Source organism: Pan paniscus, chromosome 8 (genome assembly GCF_029289425.2).
Source record: "Pan paniscus chromosome 8, NHGRI_mPanPan1-v2.0_pri, whole genome shotgun sequence".
NCBI classification, from domain to species: domain Eukaryota; kingdom Metazoa; phylum Chordata; class Mammalia; order Primates; family Hominidae; genus Pan; species Pan paniscus.
Window position 1 is genome coordinate 86,292,198 of NC_073257.2, and position 22,200 is coordinate 86,314,397.

Below are 22,200 nucleotides of genomic sequence, written 5' to 3' on the forward strand. Positions count from 1 at the left end.
TTCAGTAGTTATCAATAATACTAGTTACTAAGATACGTTTTAGTAATTATTGTATTAATAAAGTATGAATACTGTTAACAGTTTAGGGTTCCTGTTTAATTAGAACCAAAAAATTTCTTTGTTTAAAGCCCTCTGTTTAGCCAAGCAATCAACTTGAGTTATTAGCAATAAACTCTGACACCTCAGGGTTGGAACCTGCCAAATTTTTCTACTTTATCTAGTCAGATGCTTTGCTTAGTAGGCTTGCTTTGTGTCTTATATTTCTGTCTGGGTATTAATATAAGTGCCATTAGAATACTTAGACTTGCTATATAGAACCTGCTGAATTTAACTATAATCTTTAGCTGATAAACTTTTCATTTTCATTTTTTAAATGAAACAGGAATATCCAACCATAAGATCTGCAACTAAATTTTTATTATTACACCTTTTTCTTGGAAGAAAATCAGCATCTGAAATATATAATGTATGACTTCAAGTGGAGCACTGTAATCCACAAGCAGACTCAGATTTGGGCACTTCAGGTGAGTCACATATGGAACACAGCATTCTTTGCAAAAATTAATCTTTTGGCCCCATTCAATGTGGTTATTTTTGGCCAGGCACAGTGGCTCACGCCTGTAATCCCAGCACTTTGGGAGGCCAAGACTGGTGGATTACCTGAGGTCAGGAGTTCAAGGCCATCCTGGCCAGCATGGCAAAACCCTGTCTCTACTAAAAATACAAAAATTAGCTGGGCATGGTGGCGTGCGCCTGTAATCCCAGCTACTTGGGAACAAAGCTTGTTTGTTTGTTTGAGCAGAGTCTCCCACTGTCACCCAGGCTGGAGTGCAGTGGTGTGATCTCTGCTTACTGCAACCTCCGTCTCCCATGGGCAAGCAATTCTCGTGCCTCAGCCTCCTCAGTAGCTGGGATTACAGGTGTGCACCACCATGCCCGGCTAGTTTTTCTGTTTTTAGTAGAAATGGGGTTTCACCATGCTGGCCTCAAGTGATCTGCCTGCCTTCGCCTCCCAAAGTGAAGCTACTGTACTCAGTCCCCATTCAAAGTGTTTTATTCATTAAAGATAATGAATAATAAATGAATTAATACTATCTAAAATGTATTGAGTACTTATTATGGGCCAGACACTATGCTAGACACTTTATCTCATCTTATTTTCACAATGCTACACCATAAATACTACTATTATCCCCATTTTACAGACAAGACAATGTCATCTCAGAAAAGTTAGGTCAATTACCTAAGATCACGCAGTAAGCTAGGATTCAAACCTAAATCCAGCTGAATTCTGAGCTCCTGCTCTTATCTGCCTTGTAGACTAATTATTAGGAACACGTTATAATACAGCACTGTCCAACAGGGCTTTCTGCAATGATGGAAATGTCCTTTATCTGTGCTAATATGGTAGCCATATTAGCACCCATGGCTATTGAGCACTTGAAATGTGGCTAATGTACCCAATACTGAAGTTTTAATTTTTTTGAAATTTTAATTATTTTTTTTTGAGACGGAGTCTCGCTCTGTCTCCCAGACAGGAGCGCAATGGCGTGATCTCTGCTCACTGCAAGCTCCGCCTCCCAGGTTCACACCATTCTCCTGCCTCAGCCTCCCGAGTAGCTGGGACTACAGGCGCCCGCCACCACGCCTGGCTAATTTTTTGTATTTTTAGTAGAGATGGGGTTTCACCATGTTAGCCAGGATGGTCTCGATCTCCTGACCTCATGATCCACCCGCCTCGGCCTCCCAAAGTGCTGGGATTACAGGCGTGAGCCACCATGCCCGGCTTTTTTATTTTTATTTTTTTTTTGAGATAGGGTCTCGCTCTGTTGCCCAGGCTGGAGTGCAGTTGCGTCATCTTGGCTCACTCCAACGCCCACCTCCAGAGCCCAAGCGATCCTCCCACTTCAGTCTCCTGAGTAGCTGGGCTTACAGGCGTGCATTACCACACACAGCTGAGTTTCAAATTTTTGTTTTGTAGAGACAAAGTCTGCCTATATTGCCCAGGCTGATCTTGGACTCCTGGGCTCAAGTGATCTTCCCACCTTGATCTTCCAAAGTTCTGGGATTACAGGTGTGAGCCACCAAGCCTAGCCTGAAGTTTTAATTTTAATTAATTTAAATTTAAATAACCATATGTGGTTAGTAGTTAATATATTGAACAGTGCATGAATGTGCTGCTTTAGCTTATGATTTTTTTTTTTTTTTGAGATGGAGTCTTGCTCTATTGCCCAGGCTGGAGTGCAATGACACGATTTCCTCTTACCACAACTTCCGCCTGCTGGGTTCAAGCGATTCTCCTGCCTCAGCCTCCCGAGTAGCTAGGATTACAGGCATGCGCCACCATGCCCAGCTAATTTTTTGTATTTTTAGTAGAGATGGGGTTTCACCATGTTGGCCAGGCTGGTCTCGAACTCCTGACCTCGTGATCCGCCCGCCTCAGCCTCCCAAAGTGCTGAGATTACAGGCATGAGCCACTGCACCCAGCCTAGCTTATGATTTAAGAGGAGGAGGTAAAAGACATTTCTTGTTTAGTTAGGAGGCAAAACACATTCTAGTTGTTATGCTGAGGAAGTTTAATAAATTATTTAGAGTGGAAGTTATATTTAAAAGCACCGACACAGGTTATCTAAAATCATTCATCCTATCGAAAATACAGTTCACAAGGATTTATAGTGCTCCTTTGCCACAATACACTCTGAAAGAGTTGCTTGTTTTGAAAGTAAGTGATTTTGTAGTTACTTTATTTTAGGGCCAGATCTCTACTCATCCTCTTAAGCTGGTGAAAAATTCTTTCCAGGAAAGTTTCCACCGAAGTTGTTTTTATTGGCAGTAGTTCAGGTCTCAGAATACAGAAAGTTAAACCAGCCTCCTAGATTTATTGTTGTTATCCTTAGTGCTGAGATGAAAGCATAACACTTGTAAGTTCTCGACTGTGCTTAGCTTTAAAACCCATCTTAACCTTCTATAATAGGAAAAGAGAGCTTACTTCTTCTATCCATATTATGACCAAGGTCTAATGCATATAACAATTAAATAATACCATGTTGCAGGGTAAATTAGCCTGTTTCTTTATTTATCGTCCTTTTGGTAGCTGCAGTTATTTTTTTAATTATTATTTTCATAAACTTTCTGAGAAAACTACACACTCATTATTACCACAACCATCTTTTTGTTCCTAGTGGCTTTTGAGTCATAAAACAGAATTCTCCCAGCTTATTTAAAAGCCACTAGAAGAAACTGTGTTCAGAGGCAGACCCATCAGAGCTTTGACTGCAGCTTAAATACATCATAAATCCTTTTTACTAAACATTTTATAATCATCCTGGGTAATTCACAAGCAATGCATTTACAATAGTCAAAATATTCTTGGAAGACAGTGTCTAAAAACAAAAATGTATTCCTTCTATATATAATAGGATGGAGGCACCGAAGGGCCTATACTGAACTTGAGAGAATGAGACCAGAAAAGCATCTACTCTTCTGATTCTCAGCCAATATCTTGACCACATATTCATTCAACACAGAGTTTTGAGGCACTGGGTATATAAGAACAAACAAAATTAGAGTTCCTACACTCACAGCATTTAGAGATGAGCAGGGAAGACAACTTAATACAGTTAAGATGTAATTCCTACGATGATACAGGAAATATAGTGTGCTGTGGGAATCTACAAGGCTTAGAGGTGAGAGAGAACACAAGACAAATAAATCCAGTATAAATTTAGCAAATATGGAAGGTGGAGGGAAGAGGGGAGATGAAACTGGAGAAGGAGGTAAGCAGAGACTGATTGGTTCATGGAGCATGCTAAACTTGTTAAGGAGTTTGGACTTTATTCTTAGTGCAATGTAAAGTCATTTTATAATTTTTTTAATTAATCATGCAATCCGATTTACATTTTTAGAAAGATCATACTAATTACACTGCGGAAACTGGATAATCGGTAACTGAACACTGTGACACCAGTTGGGAGATGAGTGGTGATGGCCTGGTCTAGAGTCTTGACTATGAGGATGGGGTACAGTGAAAAGATAAGAGAAACATTTAGGTTTTGTGCTAAAAAACATTTAGGCTTGGAGGAGGGGGTGTGTGGAGATGAGAGAGATGTGTCACTTGGCCTGGTCCTGTGTAATTTGACCAATTCTGGATACATCTGACCCAAATAAATATATTCAAAAAACTATTATATATACCCTTCTGGTGCTTTAGAGAAGCCAGATTGGAATCAGAATTGTAAGAAATCAGGATTTTTTGTTAATGGGAATTAATCAAAAGGAGAATTGAAACAAAAGAAAGAATGTGCATAGTATGAAGAGAGCTTATGGCAGGAACTCCAACATTTGAGTAGGAGGTGGGTCAAGGAAGTGGACCTAAAGAATGACCAAGATGTGACTGAAGAGTCCTAAGAAAAAAAAAACAGGGTGGTTTTTAGTAACTATAGCTTATTAGTGTATTTCCAGAAGAATGGAGTGGTAAATACTGTTACATGGCACAAAGAGGTTAAGCTACGAGAATTGAAAATGTCAGCTGGGCGTGGTGCTCACACCTATAATCCCAGCACTTTCGGAGGCCAAAGTGGGCGTATCACCTGAGCTCGGGAGTTCGAGACCAGCCTGGCCAACATGGTGAAATCCCATCTCTACTAAAAATACCAACAAATTAGCTGGGTGTGGTGGTGGGTGCCTGTAATCCCGGCTGCTCTGGAGGCTGAGGCAGGAGAATCGCTTGAACCCGGGAGGTGGAGGCTGCAGTGAGCCGAGATGGCGCCACTGCACTCTAGCTTGGATGACAGAGCGAGACTCCATCTCAACAACAACAAAAAAGAATTGAAAACGTCTGTTGATTTAAGAGTGTTTTTTAAACTTTCTTTTCCTTAATGCCTGCTAAGGAGCCCTTTTAGACTCCATCTTCTCACCACCCTGCCAATCAAATTCCTCACCCATAAAACTTTTTATTATTCTTTCTTTTTCAACTGTAAATTGACAAATTATAGTTGTATATATTTAGGGGTACCAGATGTTATGATTTATGAAATGTGGAATAATTAAATGAAGCTAATTAATATCACCATAAAATTTTAATACCACAGAATATTCTCTGTTTATGTATTGTATTTGTGCTTTACACATAAAAAGAGTATATATATTTTTTTCACCTCACAAGAAGCAGTTTTTATCTGCTTTGAGAATGCATGATTTAACACACAGAGGACATTGGTGATCTTGGTAAAGGTAGTTTTGGTGGGCTGGGTGCGGTGGCTCACACCTGTAATCCCAGCACTTTGGGAGGCTGAGGCGGGCAGATCACGAGGTCAGGAGTTCGAGACCAGCCTGGCCAACATGGCGAAACCCTGTCTCTACTAAAAATACAAAAGTTAGCTGGGCGTGGTGGTAGGCGCCTGTAATCCCAGCTACTCGGGAGGCTGAGGCAGGAGAATCACTTGAACTCTGGAGGCGGAGGTTGCAGTGAGCCGAGATTGCCATTGCACTCCAGCCTGGGCGACAAGAGCAAGACTCCATCTCAGAAAAAAAAAATAGTTTTGGTGGTAGTTCAGTGGAATGCTAGAAATAAGACATTGCAGTGGGCTGGGAAATAAATAGCAAGAAGTGTAAAAAAATAGAGATATGTAGAGTAGATTCAAGAAGTCTAGCTGTGAAGAGGATGAAAAGACAGGAAAATAAATGCAGCAGTTCATAAAGTGAAGGAAGAATACATTCAAATGCTGAAGGAAAGGTGTGAATAGCGGGGGAAAAGCTGACATAGGAGACAGGGAAAAACGGAAAGAGGACCCTGACACAGCAGGAGAGGATGCTACTGAGAGACTAGGTCAAAGGGTTTGCCTTCTCTAAGGAGAAGGAACACTTTCTACTCTTCAGATTGAAGGGAAGGTTTGTATACTTGACTGCAGGCAGATGATGGCTCTCCTCTGTGTAATGGGAGAGAGGTCATTTCCAAAGGGAGAGAGAAGTCCTCTTCTCTGTAAATACCATGTGCTACTCATGAATTGACATAGTACTGAGCTACTTAAAAATATTTAAATCTGCAAAGAACTCCCATAGCGTATGTGTATATGTATTTTTTTTTAAGAGATAGGGTCTTGTTTTGTTGCCCAGGCTGAAGTGCAGTGGACCAATCATAGCTCACTGTAACTTTGAACTCCTGGGCTCAAGTGATCCTTCTGCCTCATTCTGCCTCTACCTCCTGAGTAGCTAGGACTACAACCACGTGCCACAAAGCCTGGCTAATGTTTAAATTTTTTGTAGAGATGGAGTCTCGCTATGTTGCCCAGGCTGATTTCCAGCTCCTGGCCTCAAGTGATTTTCCCACCTCACCCACCCAAAGTGCTAGGATTACAGGCGTGAGCCACAGCACTCTATCTGCCCATAGTGTATTGGTTTGTTTTTTTTTTTTTTTTGAGACGGAGTCTTACTCTGTTGCCAGGCTGGAGTGCAGCGGCGCAATCTCAGCTTACCACAACCTCCGCTTCCTGGGTTCAAGCGATTCTCCTGCCTCAACCTCCCGAGTAGCTGGGACTACAGGCACGTGCCACCACGCCCAGATAATTTTTGTATTTTTAGTAGTGACGGGGTTTCTCCATGTTTGCCAGGATGGTCTCGATCTCTTGACCTCGTGATCCACCCACCTCAGCCTCCCAAAGTGCTGGGATTACAGGCATGAGCCCTACCGTGCCTGGCCGTATATTATATTAAATGGTTAGAAATAAAAATCATAAGATTAAGTAAGAAAATATAATCTTGTTGCAAAGAGAGCTTTCCTAAAGATACGTAAGGTTTGTTTTTTTTTTTTTTTCCGAGGCAGAGTCTCGCTCTGTCGCTCAGGGTGGAGTGCAGTGGTGAGGTCTCAGCTTACTGCAACTTCCGCCTCCCGGGTTCAAGGGATTCTCCTGCCTCAGCCTACCAAGTAGCTGGGACTACAGGCGTGTGCCACCACACCTGGCTAATTTTTGTATTTTTAGTAGAGACAGGGTTTCACTATGTTGGCCAGGTTGGTCTCGAACTCCTGACTTTGTGATCCGCCCGCCTCAGCCTGCCAAAGTGCTGAGATTACAGGCGTGAGCCACCGCGCCTGGCCAAGATTCGTAAGTTAAGATAATTCTTCATTAACCTCATTCACTTCACTTCTCCTATAGTGTCAATTGAAAGTGTCCCTCTGTCTTTCCCAAATTAATCCTTTCACTTGTAACTTGATCCCATTCCTTTCCTTCTCTTCTGGGAGACAAGACTTTTTCTTGAATCTTCAAATAGTTGCTTGCTTCCTGCCCCCAAATAGATATCTTGTATTCTTTAAAACAAACCCCAAACTTTCCCCCACCTTGCCACTCTCAATAATCTTGCTTCATGCCCCAAATGATGAAGGATTAGTCTACACTTGCAGTCTTTCCTCAGTTACTATTAAAGCATCTCTCTCAAACAGCTCAATGACTTTCTAATTATAAAATCCAACGACTTATTCTGATTTCAGCTTCCTCCTCTGACCATTGCAGCATTTTATGTCATTGATAACTTTCTCCTAAACAAAAATACTTCTTACCCTTTTATATGAAACTTCATCTGTTTTGGGTCTCACCTTGAAAGTCTTTCGGGCTTAATTCTCACAATTTTTTTTTAAAGTCTTTCTACAATCTCCATGTAAACCACTGTTTCAAATTCGATAAAACTCAAACTCCATAAAATACCTCCTCCTGTCACTGGCACCATCTTCTTAATCACATAAGGCTGTAAGCTTCAGGTTCAAACAAATCTACCAAATACAAACAGCCACATCGCCCGTCACTCTTCCACACTCACTGCCACCTGCTCAGCTTAGAACCTCGTTACCTCTCTCCTGAAGAACTGCAACACCCTTCTCACTGCATTCCTCACCCCAGGCTCTTCCAGGCACCCACCCGCTAACAGGACGTCCGCTCAGGTCCGTTTGGGGTTTTGTCCTCCAAAGCAGAAACCTGGGACTGAGATTCCTGCTGTCTGTACTCCAGCTCACTATAGAGGGGGAACCCAGTAAGCTTGACCTCCGGGGCTCAGGCGCCTGAGAACACTGGGCTGCAGGTGGACCGCTCCCTTCCGGCCTTGCTGGCGAGAAAGCCCGGAAGGCCGGGAGTGGGGGGGAAGCGAGGCCCGGGCCAACAGCACCAAAGACGCTCCTAGAGCCCAGATCGGAGTCGGGGGCCCCAGCTATTCAGCCTACTCCCGGGTTTTGGAGCTGTCCCCAGTCCACAGATTTCCCGCCCCTCACACTCACCCCAACACCTGTGCCAGTCAGTGATTCGGCGCCGGGTCCTCTCCTACCGAAGCTGGAGAAGCCGAGAAGGCCGCGAGGACCCGCAGCTGGAGTGCCCAGGAAATTGCCTGATTAACAGCTTCAAAGACACCGACTCTGTCTACCGTATTAGAAATTTTAAATATGCAGGAAGACCGTAAATGAGAGGAAAGACGTCTCTTGAGGCTTAGTATCTAAATCTTCTACATAATCCAGGGCCTAGAAAAATGGTGGGTTTCTGTCCATCTAGATTCAGGCGGTCATCTGCTGCCTAACGCAGTCTGGGGTCCCTCATGGTAGGGGAGGCGGGGTCAGGAATGGGCGGGGCATTCGCTCTTGGTGCCGAGGGATAGAGCCAATGATTGTGGATGACAGCGGCACAGAATGGGCGGAGTCTGGAGGGGCGGGATTTGGAGAAGAGAAAGCGGTGATGCGAAGAGGGGGCGGAGCCAGAGAGTGGATGGCAGAGGTGGGCTGTAGAGCTAAAGTGGGGTGGGAGCGCGAAGATGGCAGCTGCTGAGGAGGAGCCGAAGCCCAAAAAGCTGAAGGTGGAGGCGCCGCAAGCGCTGAGGTGAGCGCTGCCGGACTTGGGGAGGAGGGTGACGGCGCTGCAAGGAAGCCAGGGCCCACGTGGGGTTGCACGGCCCCGACGCTGGGTGGTGTCTCTCACTGCCAGCTTGGGGCCAACACGCAGGACCTCCCCCAGCTGCCCGCTTGGCCGCGACCCCTTGCCAGACGTTCTCTCAGTTTGGCTGAGTCGCCGCCTGTCTGGTGCAGCTCCGGCTCCAGCAGCCCTTCGCCAGTCGTGGCCGGCAGGGGGACCGAGCCGGCTGACCGCGCCACCTGCGAGCAAGCCCAGGCTGGGCTGGTGCGACCCCGGAGGGCCGGACCGGAGCAGCGTCTGTAGGCGGCCGCCTTCTCTTCCCGGGGGATGGCGGGAAAGAGGCTCGGCAACTGCTCTACACTGGGGCAAAGTCAGAATTCTTGGGGATTTTTCAGAGTGTTGCGGAAGGGCACGTTGACCTTCCTTTTCGTGCACATTCTGAAAGCCCGTACCTTTGAGGACCCTCTACCAGGGACCCAGACCCCTCCGATGCTTTGCAGGGGCAGCATTTGGATGAATGGATAGGAAAGGTTGATTTTTCTTTTTTATTTACACTTTTTGGCAGCAACGGGGACAGTGCTGCCCGTAACACCTGCCTCACATGTGATTGATGTTGCAGCTTTTACTTATGAAGAGTCATTTGTTAAAATATCCCTTCCTAATAAGTATAAAGTGAAGCAGGCAGTCTTTGATGATTTGGAAATGTTCGTTGAAAGGCAGCGATTTTTTTTCCATCTTAAAATAGACATATCAAACTGATTTAAAACTATTAGGACACTCATGATTAAACAGGACATATCCCATTTCTTCCAGTATCACTCTTCTTCACCTCCAAAGGAAGGAATCACTCACAATTTAAAAGAAAAGGACACTTAGGGGCCTGGTGGTGTGTTCATGCTGCTTTGAATGGAGGGTGAACAAATCCTTGCCAGTGCCTTTAATGTATTCCTACTACCCTCAAAGGGTTAGTGTGCCTACCTTATACCAAGAACATAAACTTTAAAATAAAAACCCTCAGGATATTCTATTTTTATTTTAAATATTCCAACTATACGCAGAACAAAAAGCAACGGCTTTTGAATCAGACCTACCTGAGTTCAAGGCATGTGCTTTCCCTACTCTGCCCTTTATTAGAGTATTTCCTTATAAGGCACCTCCTTCGCCAAACTGGAAGACAGATGCAACTATTCCCTACCATCCTACTGAACATATAACCCTTAGATTTCCTTAGATTTTTCCTTAATAAAAATTATTATATATAATGCTGATCCATTTTCACTGTGTTTTCCTATTTATTATCTTGTTGGACAGTTCTGTGATCAAAGGAAGGCAAGAATTATGCCTATTTTACAATTGAAGATATTGAAGCCCAAATAAAACAATTAGTACAGGAACAGAAATAGGAACTAGCTGAGCATGTTTTCTTATACCTGCAGTCCTGGTGCTTTGTGAGGCTGTGGTGAGAGCATTCCTTAGGCAACTAAAATTCACTTTATACAATATGAATTTAGTGCCACCTGTAGACATGAAGTTAAAAGATTAGACACTTGAGTACTGGGACAAATCTCTAATTTTGTGGGGAGACATTTTAGGATCGGCTATTATTACTTTTATTATATTAATTTGCTTTCAGACTCAAAGTGTGATAATACATTGAGTATTTACACTGAATTAATTTATGATGACTTGCTTGACAGTTAGGGGATTGCTACTGGTTTTGGTTAAGGAGAATGGATTATAAAGACTTAGCATAATTTAATGTGCAGCATCAGTGGGAACAAATAATGAGATATATTTGTAGATGTCAGGAAAAATATTTAGATTTAGGGATTTGTGAGAATTTGGTCAGCTCTGGGACAATAATTCTCCACCAGGGGAAATTTTGCCCTCCAGGGGACATTTGGCATGGTCTAGAAAGATATTTTTGGTAGGGAGAGCTATTGGCACCTAGTGGATGGAATTCAGGGATGCTGCTAAACATCCTACATAGGACAACCCCCACAACAAAGTATCTGGCCAAATATGTCAACGGTGTTGAGGTTGAGAAATCTGTTCTAGAGGGAGCATCTGACAAGACTAGTCTGCCTTTCTCAAATATCTATTATTTTTCTAGGCTCGGTTGCTTTTCAGCATATAACAGTTGCTTATAAAGAAAGAATCAGGCTCTAACATGTTTTCACGTGGGATTAGGGGAAAGAAGGGAACGTTAATTGAGTGCTAGACATTATACTATGTGCTCTATATATGTTATCTCTTTTAACCCTCCCAGTGACCTATGAGGTAGGAGCAATGATTCCTGTGTTACAGACGAGGTATTTTGTGATGAAAGAAGTGGAGAAACATTTTTGGGAACTGCTCCCTAGATGAAGGTGTTCCATGATGATCACTTATATTTAAGACAACTTAGTTTTCTTTTCTCTCCTTTGGAAATCTCATCCAAGTTCATTTCTTTAGCGATCGCCTCTTAAGAGGCTACAGTGCCTTCCAAGGCTTGTTGAGCACGTGCCAACTCTTTTCCTTCAGTTTGTCTTTCAAGTACATGCTATTTTAGACATGGTGTTAAAAACTGGATATATATAGAGAGAGAAAGAGGTAAGGCACAGGTACCATCCTCTTGGTGGGAAATAAGTGGGGTTTGGGAAAATGACACCTGAGCATTCTTAAAGATGACTAGGAGTTAACCAGTCATCTGTGACTGTAGGGTATCTGTGAAGTAGGGTATCTGCCTTATAGGAAAGTTTGTTTGGTGGCAGAACTGGGAGAGAGCTGCCTCTGTTGGGGAAGTGCAGATAGTCTGACTGAAGCAGAGATGTATGGGGTCCAGGCTTTGTATTAGACACTCTCACATGTGTCCTTTCTATCTCTGTGCCTCTCAGTTCTCAGATCTTAATTTAATTTAATTTTGTATATATTTTTGAGTTGGAGTCTCACTCTGGCGCACAGGTTGGAGTGCAGTGGCACCATCTCGGCTCACTGCAACCTCTGCCTCCTGGGTTCAAGCAATTCTGCTGCCTCCGCCTCCCAAGTAGCTGGGATTACAGGCGTACACCACTATGCCTGGCTAATTTCTGTATTTTTAGTAGAGACGGGATTTTGCCATGTTGGCTAGGCTGGTCTTGAACTTCTGACCTCAAGCGATCCGCCTGCCTCGGCCTCCCAAAGTGTTGGGATTACAGGTGTGAGCCACCGTGCCCTGCCTTCCCATACCTTAATTTTAACTGTCTGCTGAGTATGTGCTTCTGAGTGACTTTCTGACATTTCGAAGTCATATATACCAAACTAAATTATCTGTTATCCTGAATCTGTGCATTTTTCCATATTTCCTGCATCTGTTAATGGCACCAGTAACCTCCTTTACTCCAAAGTTTGAGACCTAGATATTTGATTCATTTTACATCCACATTATAATGTCTTTCCTTTTCCATTCCTGCTGCCACACCTTACATTTAGACTTTATCTTTTGCTTAGATTTTGTTTTGACTTCCTAAGCAGTCTCTTTACTTTCAGCCTCAAGTTCTGCCTACTTTTCTATAGGCACAGCTCTACTTATTCATCACGGCAAATATTTGTAAACTCTGAAGTTGATGTTAGGAAACGTTGAATCCTGAAAGCCCATATCATTACTCCATCTGACATTAGCAATTAAGGATTATTAAGGATCATGACTTTTAATAGTACTAAAAAGGAAACAAACTACAGTTCTCTAATCAGCAAATGCTGAGCTTTTCTCAAATATTGCTTCCTAACTATTTCACTTCCATGGACCCCTTTTATTATTTTCCTCTATCTCCTACCTCACTATGGACCCTGTGTTCTAAAATTAAACCTAGGAGCTGGGCATGGTGGCTCACACCTACATTCCAGCACTTTGGGAGGCCAAGGTGGGAGGTTTGCTTGAACCCAGAAGTTCGAGACCAGTCTGGGCAACAAAATGAGACCCTCGAATCTTTAAAAAAAACGAAACAAAAACTAGCTGGACATGGTGGCATATGCCTGTGGTCCCAGCTACACAGGAGGCTGAGGCAGGAGGATTCCTTGGCTTCCCAAAGTGCTGGGATTACATGTGTGAGCCACCAAGCCTGGCCTTAATTAATGTTTATTGCATAGAGTGGCACTGATAACTTTCATTTTTCTAGACCCTATATATATATATATATTTTTGTTTGTTTTTGTTTTTGAGACAGAGTCTCGCTCTGTCGCCCAGGCTGGAGTGCAGTGGCACGGTCTCGGCTCACTGCAAGCTCCGCTTCCCGGGTTCATGCCATTCTCCTGCCTCAGCCTCTGAGTAGCTGGGACTACAGGCGCCTGCCATCACGCCCGGCCAATTTTTTGTATTTTTAGTAGAGACGGGGTTTAGTAGAGACGTGTTAGCCAGGATGGTCTTGATCGCCTGACCTCGTGATCCACCCGCCTCAGCCTCCCAAAGTGCTGGATTACAGGGGTGAGCCACCGTGCCCGGCGACCCTATACTTTTAATAATGCAGCCTAAAATTGAGCTTGGCTACTATTTTCTTTTTTCATCATGATAATCTACTATTGAAAGAGTTTGGTTATTTTTGGATGATATTGCATGCCTTTTACTTATATTCGCAAATTTAATCCTTTAAGATTAAGGCTTTGGGCTATGAAGGAATGGAAAACAAAAGTCCCCTAATGCACTTAGTATGAATGCCTTAATAAGATCCTTTCCTGGGCAATATATACTTGTGCAGCGTGAGGGTGGTAGAGAGAGCCAGAGGAAAGCTTGCATGGATGGTTCTGGGTATCCAGGGACAAGCATGGAAGTGCTTGAAACTCAGGGAAAGTGGGAAGGGCCTTAGGAAAACAAGGGGCATTGAAGACTGTGTTTCTTATTTTGGGTACAGGCCTAGACTGAATATTCAGCCTCAAATAAAACATGAGGCTGATGTGCTGCTTTTTTACCTGGAATATGTCTTTGCTTTACTTCCATCAATTAAAATCCTAGCCACATGGGGTGGCTCATGCCTGTAATCCCAGCACTTTGGGAGGCCAAGGTGGGAGGATTGCTTGAGGCCAGGAGTTCTAGACTGGCCTGGGCAACATAGTGAGACCCTAGCTCTACAAAAATAAACTTAGGCATGGCAGCAGGTTCCTGTAGTCCCAACCACTCTGGAAGCTGAGGCACTGGCACTACTACATTCCAGCCTGGGTAACAGCAAGACTCTGTCTCAAAAAAAGAAAACAAAATATCTTTCCTGTGTCCAAAGTGTTTACAGTTAGGTGGGGGAAAAAAAGTATCAAAATTTTAAAGAGCATTCTGGTCAGAATGGATCCCAGTAGAGCAGTGGTTAAGAGCATGGTCTCTGGCATCAGCTATCTGGTTTGACCCTTGATCCTTATTAGCTAGTGATCTCGGGAAGATTGGCTACTTGCCCCATACCTCTTTTCTCACCTGTAAAATGGGTATAGTAATAGTACGAACCTCATAAGGATGTTGAGAGGGAAACGCAGCAATTAAAAATTTAAAAAGGAAAGGAAAAGATATAGATATACTCAAGAACAAGATAAACATCTCCAGGGACCAAGAACAGAAAAGAAACATGCAGTTAGACTCTGGGTTCAGGAGCTAGTAGAAATAACATGTAGGGGACCTGGGGTCAGATGCTCTGTATGAAACTGAAGCTGGGCTGAGACTGGATGAAAGAGGGCTGAAAACATCTGCTCTTGGCTGTTGCTTTAAAAAGCTGTGGACCTGGAGTGAAGATACAGAAGTGGCTGAGCTGCCAGATGGCTCAGAGTCAGGAACTGTGGTTTCCCCACTATCAGCTAGTACAAGAGCACCAAGCTTGGAGGTCGTGGACTCTGGAAGAGGGGTGGCCTATCACAGAACCCCTGGGAAAAGAGGGAAAGTCTGCTGAGCCTATAAACACACGAGGAAGACCATTACTTAGAAAATTAACACAGTTACCAAGAGATAAATTCACAAAAAATCTGATGGAAATATGGGTAATTTCAAAACAATTGTAAGTATTTTAAAGATCCTTAAAAAAGATAAAAGAAATAATGGTCATAAAAAATGAATCAAAAATAGGTAGATATGAAATAGATGGCTATATTAAAGAAAAAATGGAATTATTGAAATTAAAAAAAAATAGGTCAGTTGAACTCTAGACCAGACAAATTTGAAGGGAAAATTAATGAATTGGAAGAAAGTACCCAGATGTATCACAGAGAAATAAATAGGAATTAACAAATATGAGCTGGGCGTGATGGCTCATGCCGGTAATCCCAGCACTTTGGGAGGCCAAGGCGGGCAGATCACCTGAGGTTGGGAGTTTGAGACCAGCCTGACCAACATGGAGAAACTCCATCTTTACTAAAAAAAAAAAAAAAAAAAAAATACAAAATTAGCTGGATGTGGTGGTCCATGCCTATAATCCCAGCTACTCAGGAGGCTGAGGCAGGAGAATCTCTTGAACCTGGGAAGTGGAGGTTGGGGTGAGCCGAGATCGTGCCATTGCACTCCAGCCTGGGCAACAGCGCAACTCCATAAATTGAGAGGCACCAACTTACATCTAACTGGGAGTTCCAAAAAGAGGAAATAATGTGAATGGTGGAGAAGCCAGGTTGGAAGAGCTGATGGCTGAGAATTTACCAAAATTTAAGAAAGACCAGTTCTCAGCTTGAAAGGGCATTATATGTATCTAGTAAGATGGAAACAAAAATATAAACTAAAACTACAGAGATTTTCTTGCTAATTATATTAATGTATCTATTATAGAAAGACTGAAAATTTAGACACTCCAAATTTAATAGTGGGCATCTTTAGGTGGAAGAATTATGAGGTTTAAAAAAAAACTTGTATTTTCCAATGTTTCTACACTGAACATATTAGGAATCTTGCTTTTAAGTTGGAGAGACTTGAAGTACACTGAATATATAAGTGGCCAAGTGCTGAGTGGCTAAATATCATCTTTACAGAATGGACCTCTGGGATACCAAATACATCTGAAACTTGGTAACATAATTATTATGACTTTATTGTAGGCTATAATCTTTTAAGCTATATTTCTGAAATCCCAAAGCTCTGGAAGCTGGAAGTTTTTTTAAAAGTTTGAGATGAATTAATTTGGCAGCAAAATTTGAACTGATGTAAAGGTGTCAGTAGTATTTATTTGTCTGACACAAATGTATATGCTTTGCTATGGAAATATTAGGCTGTTAATGACATGCTGCATGAATTCCTCCTGGGTGTTCTACAAAATATATAGTGCAGTGTTACCTTCCTAAAATCCATAAAATTCTGAATTCCAAAACATACCCTGCCCCAAGGATTTAAGAAAGGGATTGTGGACTTTTATTACTTATTTATAGTTTACTTTTAAAAGTTGGCTACTATGCAGGAACAATAATTTCTCATCAGAGTTAGTTCCTAGATTTTTTTCTCTAGTCACTGTTCTGCACTTCTATGATACTAAGTAGATGCTCATTTCAAAGATACTTTTTGGCTAGCTCTACTGTAATACCAGTACAGTTGATGTCACTGAGTTATTAGGCTTTTCTTCCTCTCCAGTAGTAACTGAAAAGACAGACTTCTCTTCAACTTTTGGACTTGAAGATTTGGAAGGCTGTTTTACAAAATGGTCTCACAAACTGAAGTTTCACATACTGCTTGAAGAAGATACGTTCTGATGATTTTTCAAAGCAGATTTAGAGTTTTTGCTCTCATTTATGTGTATTATTTCTGATGTTGTTTGTACTTTTGGCTTCGTACCATTTCTTTAAAAATTTGGTTCTTACACTTCAGATCTAGAAGCAATGTGATTAGCCTTTGATATAAGAACATCTGAGTTTCTATTTGCATTTTTACTTTCATTGCATGCATGCTGACTTTAGTATTTTCTTTACAATTTAGAAGATATATATGTATAGCAATTATGTAAGAAATTCTTGCCTTCTGTAGGCACAACAGTTTGGTTACTGTATTAACATGGTCTTAACCATTTTGTCAGCAAGCCACATTTGGTTAGTAGTGAGTCCTGCTATTTTACTATGTTACCTGCAAACAGGATTGCAGATGTGAAGGTAGCCTGTGTGATCATTGGTCACTCACTGAATTAGGGATTATCAGAAATTATGTTGAAGTGGTCACTTGGCTACTTGCCTTCTACATGCTTAGGCTTGACTTTGGTTCATACTTAGAACCATTTTGAAATCTCTGAAAGACTCAGTTGACTCAACCTAACTGGAAAGTCCATCTAATTTTTTTTTTTTTTGAGATGGAGTCTTGATCTGTCACCCAGGCTGGAGTGCGGTGGCACGATCTCAGCTCACTGCAACCTCCACCTCCTGGGTTCAAGCAACTCTCCTGCCTCAGCCTCCCGAGCAGCTGGGATTACAGGCATGCACCACCATGCCCAGCTACTTTTTGTATTTTTAGTAGAGACAGGGTTTCACAATGTTGGCCAGGCTGGTCTCAAATGCCTGACCTCAGGTGATCCACCTGCCTTGGCCTCCCAACGTGCTGGGATTACAGGTGTGAGCCACAGCACCTGGCCTAAAGTCCATCTAAATATGACTCAATCTAAGAGTTCACCGCTTGTCTCTGTTGTCCTTTAGATTCAATTTATCTCTCACGTAGGCCATTTCAATGTAACAAGATGGCAGTTCTCAACTCCAAGCCAAAATCTCATGAGTCCAAAGGAAGAGAGTTTTTCTATATGCTTGTATCAGTTTTGAGAGAAATTTGGTTCTGCCTGTGTTACACACTACCTTGAACCAGTTGAGGTAGGAGGTGGGACTCAACTCTGGAGGTGGGGCTCAGACACTGGACCAAATTGAGGACTAGCTAAAACAGGGACAGAGTGGAATCAGCTTTCCGTAAGTCACACCTACTAATGTGCCATGTCAGTTTACCATTGCCACGGCAACACCCAGAAGTTAGCGTCCCTTTTCATGACAGTGTCCTGGAAGTTACCACCCTTTTCCTAGAAATTTCTGCATAATCTGCCTCTTAATTTGTATATAATTAAAATTGGGTATAAATATGACCACAGAACTGCTTCTGAGCTGCTACTCTGGGCATACTGCCTATGGGGTAGCCCTGCTCTGCAAGGGGCAGTACCTCTGCCGATGCTTTACACTGCTGCTTCAATAAAAGTTGCTGACACACCACTGGCTGACCCTTGAATTTTTTCCTGGATGAAGCCAAGCACCATCCTGGGCTAAGCCCCAGTTCTGGGGCTTACCTGCCCTGCATTACAATCACTGTATCAGAGGTGGAGATTTGGGCTGGCCTTGGATACATTCTCACTGTCTGCCCGTCTGTTGTGTGCGTGCATGCAGGTAGGGGTGTGTGTGTGTGTGTGTGTGTGTGTGTGTGTGTGTGTGTGTGTGTGTAGGTAGTACTAGGTATATGGGGAGCCAGTGAGTGTAGGCATTGTTCGTATATGGGGGGGAAATGGATGGGTGTTGATGGGTACACTGTAATCAACAACTCCGACAGGACCTTGTAGAGTAAGGGAGGTAGTGTCATTCCCTCAGCAAGAGAAAAATCCATTTTAGCATGTACAATATTTATTAAAACAACCTTCCTCTTCTCCCCTTCCAAAAAACCCGACAACCTCAGTCTTCAAGGTCTAGCCAAATTCTCTCTTCTCTATAAAACTTTTCTACTCACCAAACCTAGAAATGGTTTCTCCTTTGACTGTTTGTACTTTATACTTTGCGTTATTGCAATGTACAGTATGTGCATGTTTTATCTCACCTATTGCTACTTGAAGTTGGGAAACTAGTTGAATAACTCTTAGTGCCTCATAACTGATCACTTCATTGCAATATAACAGGCTCTGAATTTCTGTTGAATCAAGGAATTCCTATTTATTTTTTTGAGATGAAGTCTCGCTCTGCTGCCCAGACTGGAGTTCAGTGGCATGATCTCGGCTCACTGCAACATTCACCTCTCAGGTTCAAGCAATTCTCCTGCCTCAGCCTCCTGAGTAGCTGGGACTACAAGTGCACACCACCACACCTGGCTAAATTTGTGTGTGTGTGTTTAGTACAGACGGGGTTTCACTGTGTTAGCCAGTATGGTCTCGATCTCCTGATCTCGTGATCCACCTGCCTCAACCTCCCAAAGTGCTGGGATTACAGGCATGAGTCACCGCGCCTGGCCTATTTATTTTAAAATTTTAATTAATTTTTTTTTTGTTTTTAGAGACAGGGTTTCACTATGTTGCCCATGCTGGTCTTGCCCATGCCTGTCTTGAACTCCTGGCCTCAAGTGATCTTCCCTCTCAGCCTCCCAAAGTGCTGGGATTACAGGTGTGAGCAACCATTCCTGGCAGAATCACGGAATTCTTAATGCTTTTTTTTTGTTTGTTTTTTTGAGATGAGGGGGTCTTGCTGTGTTGCCTAGGCTGGAGTGCAGTGGTACAATCATGGCTCACTGCAGCTTTGACCTCCCAGGCTCAAGCGATCCTCCTATCTCAGCCTCCAGAGTAGCTGGAACTACAGGGATGCACCACTGTGCCCAGCTAATTAAAGAAAATATTTTCTTTTGTAGAAACAGGGTCTCACTCTATTGCCCAGGCTGGTCTTGAACTCCTGAACTCAAGCAGTCCTCCTGCCTCAGCCTCCTAAAGTGCTAGGATTACAAGCCTGAGCTGCATGCCTGGCCTCTTAACCCTTTAAAGATTTTTTTTGTTTGTTTTTTAGACAGAGTTTCACTCTTGTTGACCAGGCTGGAGTGTAGTGGCACGATCTTGGCTCGCTGCAACCCCCGCCTTCTGGTTTCAAGCGATTCTCCTGCCTCAGCCTCCCGAGTACCTGGGGTTACAGGTGCCTGCCACCACACCTGGCTAAATTTTGTATTTTTAGTAGAGAGAGGGTTTCACCATGTTGGCCAGGCTGGTCTCGAACTCCAGACCTTGTGATCCGCCCACCTTGGCCTCCCAAAGTGCTGGGATTACAAGCGTGAGCCACTGGGCTCGGCTGCTTGTAGCATTTAATGGTGCAAAATGGATTCATGTGTTGTCTATAAATTCTTACCAATAATGGGAGTTGATGGAGAGAACTATTACCTGAAAATACTTCACGATTCTTTGGCCTTTCATTTTTTTGTTAAATGGAGTGAGCTTGTGTGCAAAATCAACCTGATACTAAAGGATAAGAAAGGTACTCCCGATTGCATTTCTTTTGTGTGTGTGTGTGTGTGTGTGTGTGACAGAGTCTCACTGTGTCGCCCAGGCTAGAGTGCAGTGGCATGATCTCACCTCACTGCAACCTCCACCTCCCGGGTTCAAGCAATTCTCCTGCCTCAGCCTCCTGAGTAGCTGGGATTACAGTCATGCACCACCGTGCCCAGCTCATTTTTGTATTTTTGTGTTTTTAGGTTTCACCATGTTGGCCAGGCTGGTCTTGAACTCCTGACCTCAAGTGATCTGCCTGGCTTGGCCTCCCAAAGTTCTGGGATTACAGGTGTGAGCCACCACGCCTGGCCCCAGTTTGCGTTTCTGTTCTTTCTGGTGACCATAGTGAGCTCGATTATAATAGCCATTTATTATATTTGTCTATGGGGAAAAATTCCCCCAGAATAAATACACTTCTCCTACGTGAACAGTAACATTTTCTTTCTTTTTTTTTTTGAGACGAGTCTTGCTCTGTCACCCAGGCTGGAGTGCAGTGGCATGATCTCGGCTCACTGCAGCCTCCACCTTCCGGGTTCAAGTGATTCTCCTGCCTCAGCCTCTGAGTAGCTGGGACTACAGGTGCCCGCTACCACACCTGGCTAATTTTTTGTATTTTTAGTAGAGACGGGGTTTCACCATGTTAGCCAGGATGTTCTCGATCTCCTGACCTCGTGATCCATCCGCCTCGGCCTCCCAAAGTGTTGGGATTACAGGCGCGAGCCACTGTGCCCGGCCAACAGTAACCTTTTCTTAAGGTCCTGTGGTTGATGTCTTCACTCATTCTTTCTTCTTTTAATATAGTAGAATTGCGTATTTGGGGGAGGAATAGAGTTTCTGAAAGAGTGAATGTACAAAGAAGATCCCAGTGACCTGTTAGAATGATGAATCTCTTTTCTCTGTGTTAGCAAGCCTTTAATTAGTAAGGCTGTTTGCAGTGTAATTAGAACTGCACAAGCATGGAAGGTCAGTAATACTGTTCAGAATTTCATAATGTACTGTGTAACATAACGTACTGTGAAATGAATCCATAATACCACAAAATTTGTTTTTAAAGAAGTTTGTCTCTATTGACTCATCTAGGAGGGGTCACTTAAAAACAAAATAGGGCAAAAAAATCAAATTCAGATGTCTTAGGTTTTCTCAAATTCCTTTAATCTTGATATAGCAAAAGAAACTGTTTCCTTCTTAGCCCTAGAATGGCAGTCTGAAAAATTATCTAAGTTTTTGAGGAAACAAATTGAAATGCAAGAAAATTATTTCCTTTACAAATAAACAGTTCTCTTGTTTGTCTTTGAACTTAACCACATAGAGATTTAAATAGTTTGTTGTTTTATAGGCTTGACTGAGGAAGTCTTCTCCTAAAATAGAATTTTTTAAAATAGTTTTTTCTCAGCCCAGCTGAGACCTTAGTTATCATTTTTAGTTCTTAGTTTTGTTGAAGATTGAAGCCATTAAGCCGTAGAAGTGATGCAGATTTATGCTGTTGGCTATATCTGTTCTCACCTACTCAGGATGAATTGATTATACTACATTTTATCATGGGATAGCATGTTGATGCATATAAAACATAGTGATGAAATTCTACTTTGTCTTGTTTTACTTATTGCTTGTTCATCCAAATGTATTAAATTTGATTGTTTAGGTTTGAGATATTATAATAAAACTTGGTTACATTATTAAATTCAGTACATAGTATAAAATGTTTATTAAAAATAGTATTTTAGGCTGGGTATGTTGGCTCATGCCTGTAATCCCAGCACTTTGGGAGGCTGAGGCAGGCAGATCACTTGAGGTCAGGAGTTCGAGACCAGCCTGGCCAACATGTTGAAACCCTGTCTCTACTAAAAATACAAAAATTAGCTGGGCATGGTGGTGGGCGCCTGTAATCCCAGCTACTTGGGAGGCTGAGGCAGGATAATTGCTTGAACCTGGGAGGCAGAGGTTGCAGTGAGCCCAGATTGCTCCACTGCACCACAGCCTGGGCGACAGAGTGAGACTCCATCTTAAAAAAGGAAAAATTTGTCCTTTTTTTTTGGGAGGGGAGTGTAGGTTCTTCTCTACATAATACATTGACTTCCTTAGGGGTATTCATCTCTGTTTGAATATCCTAAGGGTGTTCTTTAGAGAAATATATACATTTCTAGACTTATACTCGTAGATTCTTATCT

General features: G+C 42.8%; 2 protein-coding genes across 12 annotated transcripts in view; one reads left to right on the top strand and one right to left on the bottom strand.

The window, feature by feature from the left end:
* The window catches only part of AP3M1 (adaptor related protein complex 3 subunit mu 1), a 29,454-nt gene extending 20,752 nt beyond the window's left edge, over positions 1–8,702 (bottom strand). For 2 of the 5 annotated variants that reach the window (XM_003812998.7, XM_003812997.7), the window contains exon 1: positions 8,261–8,702. The gene's annotated coding sequence lies outside the window, so the exon portion shown is untranslated. Of the gene's footprint in view, positions 1–7,839 lie in introns of all 5 variants that reach the window. The other 3 variants (XM_003812999.8, XM_008965552.6, XM_063607766.1) reach the window with 3 other exon arrangements.
* The window catches only part of ADK (adenosine kinase), a 563,972-nt gene continuing 550,429 nt past the window's right edge, over positions 8,658–22,200 (top strand). For 6 of the 7 annotated variants that reach the window (XM_008965554.4, XM_034930883.3, XM_055093029.1 and 3 more), the window contains exon 1: positions 8,719–8,849. In XM_008965554.4, the coding sequence (XP_008963802.2) occupies positions 8,785–8,849 (65 nt within the window). In that variant the 5' untranslated portion in view covers positions 8,719–8,784. Of the gene's footprint in view, positions 8,850–22,200 lie in introns of all 7 variants that reach the window. The other variant, XM_003813003.5, reaches the window with a different exon arrangement.